At 44.2% G+C, this 10,989-nt stretch overlaps 1 protein-coding gene across 1 annotated transcript; it reads right to left on the bottom strand.

Annotated features, from left to right (window-relative positions):
• Window positions 1-3,645: 3,645 nt before the first annotated feature.
• On the bottom strand, window positions 3,646-10,989 carry LOC135577154 (ribonuclease H1-like). Its single transcript, XM_065044952.1, has 3 exons — window positions 10,705-10,989; window positions 4,264-10,520; window positions 3,646-4,128 (listed from the first exon to the last, which is right to left on the bottom strand). Exon 2 carries the CDS (start codon window positions 6,092-6,094, stop codon window positions 5,018-5,020), a length of 1,077 nt encoding a protein of 358 aa, XP_064901024.1. The 5' UTR covers window positions 6,095-10,520; window positions 10,705-10,989; the 3' UTR covers window positions 3,646-4,128; window positions 4,264-5,017.

Genomic DNA, 10,989 nt, shown 5'->3' with positions numbered 1-10,989 from the left:
TTTCTTTGGGTTTTTTTTGTTTTTTTTTTTTTTTTTTTTAAAAGAACAAAAAGGGGGAAGTGACTGCACTACTCCACATGACAGACTGAGGAAAGCATTATATGTTTTGAACTTTTTACACCTCCCACAAAGGGTTTGATATTCCACCTACGATTCGGCATGGAACAAGTTTAAAAGGCCATCTGACAGACCTTAGGGAAAATCAGTGTCAGGTCAAAGTACGCAGTGGTGTTACTGGTGAATGGGAAGGTCCTTTCCAATTAATAACTCGGGGAAAGGGTTATGCTTGTGTCATTACAGGCCGAGGATCGAAGCGGATTCCCGCAAAATGGGTTAAGCCATGGCTGAATAAAGGCAACAAAGATTCAACGGATGCAGATGGAGAGGAAGGAGATAAGTTGTGAGGACTGTTTCAGATGTAAACCATGGATCCTAATTCAGTATTATAGATGCTCACAGACCTGGTGACCCAGAAGCCTATTAGCAAGCAGGTGGTGTACCTTCTGTGGAGAATGGCAATTTGAGCAAACAGCAGGAGAGTCAAAAGGGCAATATTGAATTTAGATAATTAATACAAAGATGAGGTAAAATTATGAGACATTCCTACCATAGTATCTATTGCACCCTTTCTCCTTGATCTAGCAGCTGGTAAAGCTTTAGGAGACATATCTAAGTTAAGCTGTTGGTCTCTTAAATAGGTTAATCTAACTTCTGAGATACTAATTCAATTAACAGTAGATGTTGATGGTATTAGGCATGCTACTCTACAAAAACCGCACAGTTATAGATCTTTTAACACTAGGTCATGGTTGTGAAGAATTGGAGAGGATGTGTTGTATTAACTTGTCTGATCATTCTGAATCTATTCATAGTACTTTAGACAAACTAAACCAGCACGTTAAGAAGATTGTCATAGTAGAATTAAGGTTTGACAAATGGTTTAAAAACCTGGGAATAGGTGGGTAACTGTTTGATCTTATTTAATAAGGCTTAACTGCATTATATGTAATTATAATTATGTTGTTAATCATGTATTGTATGTTACAGTGTATTTCAAGGATGATTCAGCGTGCTGTAAATAAGGCCTGGCTGGTTCAAGAACAAAAAGGGGGAATTGTGGATGGGTTTCTATTAGATGGAGATTTGTTATTGAACTAGCCAGGCTCAAAGGAATCTCAAGGCCACTTTGAAAAGCTGAGAACAGGACCTGCTGTGGGAGTGAGGCAGTTCTACAATAACAGGGCCTCAACAGGATGTAAATCAATGGACCTATCAGCAGTGAGGCAAGTAATCCTAGTAAATTCACAACTGCTTCTAGAAAGACTTCCTGGTAATGTCAAAACTGCTTCTAAAAAGAAAAAAAGACAGGTCGTTGCATAGGAGGCTCCCTTCTGAAGGGAACAGAAGGCCCAATATGCAGACTGGATCCACTTCTTAGGGAAGTCTGCTGCCTCCCTGGGGCCAGGGTTAAAGACGTGAAGAGAAAACTTCCTGCCCTGGTATGGCCCTCAGATTATTATCCGTTATTGATTTTTCAGGTAGGCAGTGATGAGGTTGCAATGGGAAATCTGAGGGCAGTCAAGAGGGACTTCAGGGCCTTGGGATGACGAGTTAAGAGATCAGGAGCACAACAAGTGTTCTCCTCTGTCCCCCCAGTTGCAGAGAACGATGAGGGAAGATACAGGAAGACCCAGCAGATCAGTACCCCAGCAGAATTTGGGGTTTTTTGACCATGGGTCAGTTTACATGACACCAGGCCTTCTGGTGACAAAGGGGGCACACCTGTCTCAAAGGTGGAAAAGGATCCTTGCACAAGATTCAGCAGGGCTCATTGAAAGAGCTTTAAACTAGATTTGAAGGGGGAAGGGGAGAAAAACAGGATCGCTAGAGATAAACCTGGGGGTGGCACACCAATGTTTGGGGGTGGTGTGCTAGCGAGGTCCTCAGTGGAGGCAGGGGATTGAGAGTTGTGCCACACATCCACACAGATCATACATATTCATTACATTTCCAGGAAATGCTTTACATATGCATTACATTTCTTGGAACCACTTAGCATGTGTAAACGTCCCTCGCACATGCGCAGTTCAATGAGTCAGTGGTCTTTTGAGGGTCCTGGGAGGAAGTAAGGCATCTTTGTCAGGCTGTCTGCTGTTTGACCTCAAGTCCTAGGCAGGCACGGTCCCTTAGTTATTCGGCTTGTAACCGCAAAGACAGTATGAATCGGTTCTTGCACTGGTCTCACCACCTTATCTTCTAGGAGCAAGCGCATTGTCTCCTGGCCTTCTCCTGCTTATCTTAACAAATACCATTCTTGTGACTTAATGCCTAACAAGTGCCTAACACCTAACATCTGTGAACCTTATTAATTTAGCAAGTACTTAAAATCTATGACCCCTATTTTTATTAACTGATTTTATTTACTGATTGCTGATTTTGGGTATCACTACAAGTACAGAAAGCAGCACTATGAGAGCTGCTATGGGGAAAGTTAACTCCATCCCAGCCAGATGCAATCCAATCTCCACCCTTTCTTCCATATCAATTTTTTCCATACTAATTTTTGATTTTAGATATCAAGTCCCTTGGGAGGCACCCCTGAAAGGCAAAGGAGTCCAGGAAGGCTGGTCGCTTCTCGAGAAGGCAATCTTAGAGGCACATGAGCAGGCTGTCCCCGTGTGCTGAAAGAGGAGCCGGCAGGGAAGAAGACTGGCCTGGCTGAACAGAGAGTTTTGGCTGGAACTCAGGAATAAAAGGAGAGTTTATGACCTTTGGAAGAAGGGACATGCAACTCAGGAAGACTACAGGGATGATGTGAATTTGTGCAGGGGGAAAATTAGAAGGGCCAAAGCCCAGCTAAAGCTGCATCTGGCTACTGCCGTAAAAGGCATCAAAAATGTTTCTGTAAACAGGTGAGCAAGAAAAGGAGGGCTAAGGAGAATCTCCACCCTCTGGTGGATGCGAGGGGAAAGGTAGTGACAGAAGACGAGGAAAAGTCTGAGGTACTAAATGCCTTCTTTGCCTCAGTCTTTTATAGTAAGACCAGTTGTGCTCCAGGTACACAGACCCCTGAGCTGGAAGACAGGGACAGGGAGCAGAATGAAGTCTCAGTGATCCAAGGGGAAATGGTTAGCGACCTGCTACACCACTTAGACATGCAAAAGTCGGATGGGCCAGATGGGATCCACCTAAGGGTTTTGAGGGAGATGGCAGAAGTTTGCACCAAGCCACTTCCAATTATTTGTCAGCAGTCCTGGATAGCCAGGGAGGTCCCGGTTGACTGGAGGTTAGCAAATGTGACGCCCATCTACAAGAAGGGCCGGAAGGAGGATTCAGGGAATTACAGTCCTGTCAGTTTGACGTTGGTGCCAGAGAAGTTCATGGAGTTGATCATTCTGAGCGCCATCACGCAGCATATACAGGACAACAAAGAGATCGGGCCCAGTCAGCATGGGTTCATGAAAGGCAGGTCCTTCTTGACCAACTGTCGAGGGTTAAGATTGCGGGGTGACAATAAAACCCTGGCAGATGTATTGTTAACCCCCTCTCCCCCCGCCACTTCCCCTTTTCTCTTTGCCCCTCCCTCTCCCCCCTTCCCACTCAGGGCAGGTGATTGGGAGGAAAAGAAGGACAGAGAGAAGAGAGTTGGAAAAATTAACAATGTTTTACTAATGCTACTAATAAGAATAGAGAAAATAATACAAAATATACAAAACCAATCTTGAAAGTCTCAGCAACTGCAGAGCCGGCAACCAAAGTCCTGGATTAGACCCTGCAGCCAACCGGAGCTGGATTCAGTCTGTCACTAGGCCTCAGTTTGCAGGGACAACTAGCAAGGTCCTCTCCTAATGTCGGCCGTAAGCAGAAGGGGAAAAGCAAAGGCAAAAAGGAGCAAAAGGGACGAGATCCTCGTGATCTCCCACTTTTATATGAAGTATTCACGTGAATGGAATGTTATACACAGTTGGTCAGTTTCTTGGTCACCGGTTTCTCGTTGCCCCTCTTGCAAGATGTCCATCCATGCTTATCATTAAGTCTGCATTCCATTGCTAGGTTTACCAAAACATGTGTCTGGTTCTCCAGGAAAATGCAGTTAATATGAAGGCTTTAGCTGACAGGCAAAATTCACTGAAAGAGAAACTTGTTTTTAACAAAACCAGGACATTCCACCCCTTATAATATGCCATTCACTGAATACTTAAACCTTATCAATACAATCTAATTAATCACTACTACTATATATATATATATATACATACGTACATATACACAGGAGTAATTAGTCAGTGGACCATCCTTTAAAAAGTTCATTAAGTTCATTTTGTCACGACAGTCTCCCAGGGCAGGAAAAATGGTACAAGTGCATCTCATGACCACTGTTTGTGGGTTAAAGACATCAACTTCGGAGAAGTTGTCAGACGCCACTCGAAGAAGCTATCTCTGGTTTCATCATCGCTGTCTTGATCTGAAAGACACTTATTAAACACTGTTAGTATGGCAAGTCACATCATGCAGTTCAGTATTGCATATTTTCACCTAAACTCAAATCCCCTTGAGGTACACACCGAACTTCTCCATCCTTAAGCATCACCCACCAGGTGCTGCTAGGTCCCTGGGCAAAAACAATCCCGCGAATGGGCTTGCCTTTGCCTGAGGCAGGAGTAACCCAGACTGCCTTTCCTAACATGTTTTTCGTGTGTACTACAGGGACTTTATCTCCTTCTACAGTCCGTAGAATTTCTGATTGGGCAGGCCTGGCTCAATTGGTTGATCCCCTAGTGTTGACCAACCAAGTGGCTTTTGCTAAATGTGAATCCCAGTTTTTAAAGGTTCCACCACCAAGTACCTTTAGTGTAGTTTTTAACAAACCATTGTACCTTTCAATTTTCCCAGAGGCTGGTGCATGATATGGAATATGATATACCCACTCAATACCATGTTCTTTGGCCCAATTGTCTATAATACTGTTTTTGAAATGAGTACCGTTGTCTGACTCAATTCTTTCTGGCGTACCGTGTCACCAAAGGACTTGCTTTTCAAGGCCCAAGATAGTATTTCGGGCTGTAGCATGAGGTACGGCATATGTTTCCAACCATCCAGTGGTTGCTTCCACCATTGTAAGTACATAACGCTTACCTTGACGTGTTTGTGGAAGTGTAATATAATCAATCTGCCAAGCTTCTCCATACTTATACTTTAACCATCGCCCCCCATACCATACAGGCTTTAACCGTTTCGCTTCTTTGATTTCAGCGCAAGTCTCACATTCATGAATAACCTGTGAAATCGTGTCCATAGTTAAATCCACCCCTCGATCGCAAGCCCATTTATATGTTGCCTCTCTACCTTGATGCCCTGAAGCATCAGGGGCCCACCGGGCTAGGAAAAGTTCACCTTTATGTTGCCAGTCCAAGTCCACCTCAGCTACTTTAATCTTAGCAGCTTGATCCGCTTGTTGGTTGTTTAGATGTTCCTCGGTGGCTCGACTTTTAGGCACATGAGCATCTACATGATGAACTTTCACAGACAGGCTCTCTAGCTGAGCAGCAATGTCTTGCCACAGTGTGGCAGCCCAAATGGGTTTACCTCTGTGCTGCCAGTTGCTTTTCTTCCATTGCTGTAGCCACTCCCACAAGGCATTTGCTACCCTCCATGAGTCAGTATAGAGATAAAGCATTGGCCACTTCTCTCGTTCAGCAATGTCCAAAGCCAGCTGGATGGCTTTCACTTCTGCAAATTGACTAGATTCACCTTGTCCTTCAGTGGCTTCTGTAACTTGTCGTGTGGGACTCCACACAGCAGCTTTCCACCTTCGATGTTTTCCTACAAGACGACAGGATCCATCTGTGAACAGTGCATACTGCTTATCAGTCTCTGAAAGCGTATTATACGGTGGTGCTTCTTCAGCACGTTTTACTTCCTCCGCATCTGGAGACATCCCAAAGTCTTTACTTTCTGGCCCGTCTGTAATCACTTCTACGATCCCTGGGCGATTGGGATTTCCAATTCGAGCTTGTTGTGTGATCAATGAAATCCATTTACTCCACGTAACTTCGGTTGCATGATGTGGAGAGGGAACCGTCCCTTTGAACATCCAACTCAGCACCGGCAGTCGAGGTGCCAGGAGGAGCTGTTCTTCAGTACTGATCACTTCTGAAGCAGCTCGAACTCCTTCGTATGCTGCTAGTATCTCTTTTTCAGTTGGAGTATAGTTGGCCTCAGATCCTTTGTATCCTCGACTCCAAAAACCTAAGGGTCAACCTCGGGTTTCTCCTGGTGCTTTCTGCCAGAGGCTCCAGGTAAGTCCATTATCTCCAGCTGCAGTGTAGAGCACATTTTTAACATCTAGTCCAGTCCGAACTGGTCCAAGGGCCACTGCATGAGTTATCTCACGCTTAATTTGTTCAAAGGCTTGTCGTTGTTCAGGGCCCCACTCAAACTGGTTCTTTTTTCGAGTCACTCGATAGAGAGGGCTCACAATCTGGCTGTAGTCAGGAATATGCATTCTCCAAAAACCTACAACGCCCAAGAAAATCTGTGTCTCCTTTTTATTAGTAGGTGGAGACATTGCTGCAATTTTGTTGATCACATCCATTGGGATCTGACAACGGCCATCTTGCCATTTTATTCCTAAAAACTGTATCTCTCGTGCAGGTCCCTTGACCTTGCTTCGTTTTATGGCAAAACCAGCATCCAAAAGAATCTGAATTATTCTCTCACCTTTCTCGAAGACTTCTTTCACTGTGTCGCCCCATACGATGATGTCATCAATATATTGCAAGTGTTCTGGAGCTTTACCTTACTCCATCGTGGTCTGGATCAGTCCATGGCAGATGGACTTAACAAATTATCTTAACAAATCTTAACAAATACCATTCTTGTGACTTAATGCCTAACAAGTGCCTAACACCTAACAGTGCAGTGTATTTCAAAGATGATTCAGCATGCTGTTAAAAGGGCCTGACTGGTTCAAGAAAAAAAAAGGGGAACTGTGGAGGGGTTTCTGTTAGATGAAGATTTATTGTTGAATTAGTCAGGTCCAAAGTAATCTCAAGGCCACTTCAAAAAGCTGAGAACAGGACCTGCTGTGGGAGAGAGGCATTTCTACAATAACAAGGCCTCAACATGACGTAAAACAACGGACCTATCATCAGTAAGACTCCAGCACGTGGACAGCTCGTGAACATAGATGATATCCAATTAGTGAATGCATGCTTGGAGCGTGGACGCGTGATCAGAGAATAGTTGCATATATAAGGAGGCTTGTTTCTGTAATAAATGGCTTTGCGTGATTCACATTGAATCGGAGTGCTGAGTCCTTTATCATTCCAACACCTTTCTCCAATTCCGAGCTCACTTTCTGGTGTGCCTTGCTATGCATGATTGCCACCTTCTTAGGAAGCTGAACTCCTTCCAATAGTTTCAATATCTCCTCTGCATGTTTGATATGTTTTCCTTTAGAATTCAAGAGTCCCCTTTCCAAATTGCTCCGTGCACATGCACGACCCTGAAAGTATAGTTGGAGTCAGTATAAATGTTAACAGTTTTACCTTGGGCTAATTCCAGAGCATGAATAAGGGCAATTATTTCTGTTTTTTTTGCAGAAGCACTTCTAGGCAGAGGTCCAGATTCCATTACTTCATGGCTAGTAACTATAGCATAACCAGCATGTCTTTCACCATTCAGGATATTGCTGCTTCCGTCCATAAACCAGTTCTCAGTGTTTTCCTTAGGACTGTCCCTTAGATCTGGTCGACTGGAGTATGTTACTTTGATGGTCTCCAGGCAGTCATGATGAACGGATTCTCCAATGTTTCCTCTGAGGAAAGAAGCTGGGTTGATAATGTTAGTGACGATGATTTCTACATCATCCTGTTCTGCCATTATAGCCTGATATTTGAGAAACCTTTGTGGGGAAAGCTGGTGTCCCCCTTTTGCTTCTAGAACTGTAGACACTGTGTAAGATACTAGCACAGTCATTTTCTGACCCATGGTAAATTTCCGGGCCTCCTGTATATTCAGTACCACTGCTGCAACTGCCTGAAGGCATCCAAGCCACCCCTTTGCAGTTGCAGCTGCAAGATCCTGTGCCAATGTACCCAAGGCTGTTCCCTGCTTCTTGTGAGAAAATAGAAAAAAATTGTTTACTCACATCTGGGAGTCCTAAATCAGGGGCTGACATCAAAGCCTTTTTAAGCTCTTCAAAGGCTCATGTAGCTTCTTTATTCCATCGTAGGTGCTTCTGGTCTGTGGTTGTTAGTGCATTCTATGGCTTGACAAGCAATCTGTAATTATAAATCCACAACCAGCACCACCCTGTCATGCACAAAAAGGTCCATAATTCTTTTACAGTTTGAGGCTTTGGAGTTTGGCATATAGCCTCCTTTCCAGCCTGTCCCAGGGTCCTCTGCCCTGCACTAATTTCATAGCCCAAATAAGTTACTTGTTGCTGTACCATCTGGGCTTTCTTCTGTGATACCCGGTATCCTTGGAGCCCCAAAAAGTTCAATAAACTTATGGTCCCGGTTATGCATGTCTTCTGTGTTCTGGTAGTGATCAAAATGTCATCTACATATTGTAACATCCGTCCTTCATCAGATGGGGCCTCCCAAGATTCAAGATCTTTAGCAAGCTGATTTCCAAATATTGTCAGGCAGTTCTTAAATCCTTGTGGCAACACCATCCATGTGAGCTGGGTTTTATGTCTATGTTTAGGGTTCTCCCATTCAAATGCAAATATTGTCTGGCTGGCTTAGTGGAGAGGGAGGCAAAAGAAGGCATCTTTTAAATCTAGAACGGTAAACCAAGTCAAATCAGGCGTTAATACTGTCAAAAGGGTGTATGGGTCTGCTACCACTGGGTAGAGGTCCTCAGTTATTTTTTTTATAGCTCATAAGTCCTGGACCACACGATATGACGCATCCGGCTTTTGGACAGGCAATATAGGGGTGTTGTAACTGGACTCACATTCCTTTAATAACCGTATTTGCAGGAATTTCTCGATTACTGGCTAAATTCCTTGCCTGTCCTCTTTTCTCAAAGGGTATTGTTTTCTCCTTACCAGCTGCCATCCTTCCTTGATTTTTACCTTGACTGGTGTGGCATTGTTGGCCCTTCCAGGTACGTCAGTGGCCCATACTCAGGGGTACACTTGGTTCACCACCCCTTCATTAATTTTACCCTCTGTCGGAATAGTTGCTAAAAGCAAGCTCATTATTTGCACATATTGCTGATCATTTACCTCCAGAATAATTTCCCCATTTTAAAATCTGATTACCACACCAATTTGTTCCAACAAATCTCTCCCCAAAAGAAGTTTTGGGGAGTTAGGCATATATAAAAAAATTTATGAATGCTTACTTGTTTACCCAATTTGTATTTCAGAGGTTCACAAAAATAAGCCCTTTCACTTTGGCCAGTGGCTTCCTTTACTACTATGTAATCGTTACTTATTGGCATTAATGCTTGATTGAAGACTGAAAATGTTGCTCCCATATCTACCAGAAATTCCACTTGTTGTTGTTCTTTCCCTAGCTTAATCCCAGGTCCCCGTCAGTCTTTTTCTTGCTACTATGCAGTTCTCTCTCTGCCTACTTCCTTCCCTCCTTTCCCGACATTGATTTTTCCAATATACATTGATCTCTTTCTCAAGGCTTTCAGAGCCTTCTAACCTTTTCAGCTCAGTGCTGCTACTGTCATACACCTGCCTATCCGACGATCTTCCTCTTCCATGTTACTAAATACTCTCCAGGCTTCATCTAACAATGTTTCCTAATTTCTACTTTCTGTTGCTCTTACTTTGTTTAACTTCTCTAAGGGGAGATTGTACTATCTCCTTGCTGAGGGGCATCCAGATCAGATTCTCCACTTCCGCATTCCTCCTGCCCCGCCCCCCCCCACCGCTGCTCCGCGCTCCTCCTGCCCCTCCGCTGGAGGCTTGTAATACTCTGTAGGACTCTGGCAAGTCCTCCGATCTGGGTTTACGCATCTTTCTCCTATATCACATCCTGAACATTTCTAGGGTTCATTGGCTTTTTCTTTTTTCTTATTTTCCCTTTCTAGAGCTAGTACACAGTCCCTCTGATACTCGTGGTGGTTTCGGAGGGGGAAAAACATCTGCATATACTTTCTTACACCACACGCACTGTAGTTTAATTCGCTCCCTGTGATTTAAATCAAGGTGTTTTAAGCTCGTCTTCCGCTTTATACAGATCACAAACTAAAGCGTAATACCACCATACATTTAAACAGTAATTACTAATTAAACAGTAACCTCTCGCTTGTTTCCCAGTCAGACTGCGTCTTGCTCACACACACAATCACACATCACACACACGCTCTTACCGGCTTATTTTCACAACAGATAGCTATCTCACACAGTGCTTAGAATGGAATGCATGGAATGCCCAGGCACTTACAAAAGATATCACACAGTTACAATTACCAGACCAACTATTACTCTGCTTACCCTTCTCCTGCTTCTTATACAATCATTAGCAGGTCTCTCCTGGCTCCTGAAACTGAGATGCAGCAATAGTCTCGGGGTTACTTGATTTACTCCCAAAATCACTAGCGGCCGACCCCCATGCGGTCAGTAACCCCCCCTTTAGGTACCTGTTTACACCAAATACTACTGCGAGAACCCTGGTCATGCGCGAGCGTCCCCTGCGACTTATTGGCCCCCCGCGTTACAATACAGCATACCTTATCCGCTGCTAATGCCGCAGGTCCTTTGTCTACCCCCACAGCAAGCGGCTGGGAGTGGAGCTTCTCTGAGAAAAGCTCCTCGAGGTGCGCCTAGGAGTCTGCTCCCAGTCGATCTTGCAGATGGGCAGAGCCTCCTCCTGCCTGGCTCGCCAAAATTGATGCGCAGAAATCACTATACAACCTGTGACGTTATAAAGAAGGTATGTTTATTCAGCGCTGGGCACACATGGGGATAATTCCTCCAAAGTGTGGCAAATCCCCAGCAGCCACGAGCATGGTTAA

The sequence above is a fragment of the Columba livia genome, chromosome W, assembly GCF_036013475.1.
Source record: "Columba livia isolate bColLiv1 breed racing homer chromosome W, bColLiv1.pat.W.v2, whole genome shotgun sequence".
In the NCBI taxonomy this organism is placed as follows: domain Eukaryota; kingdom Metazoa; phylum Chordata; class Aves; order Columbiformes; family Columbidae; genus Columba; species Columba livia.
This window is presented reverse-complemented; position numbering and strand designations above follow the sequence as displayed.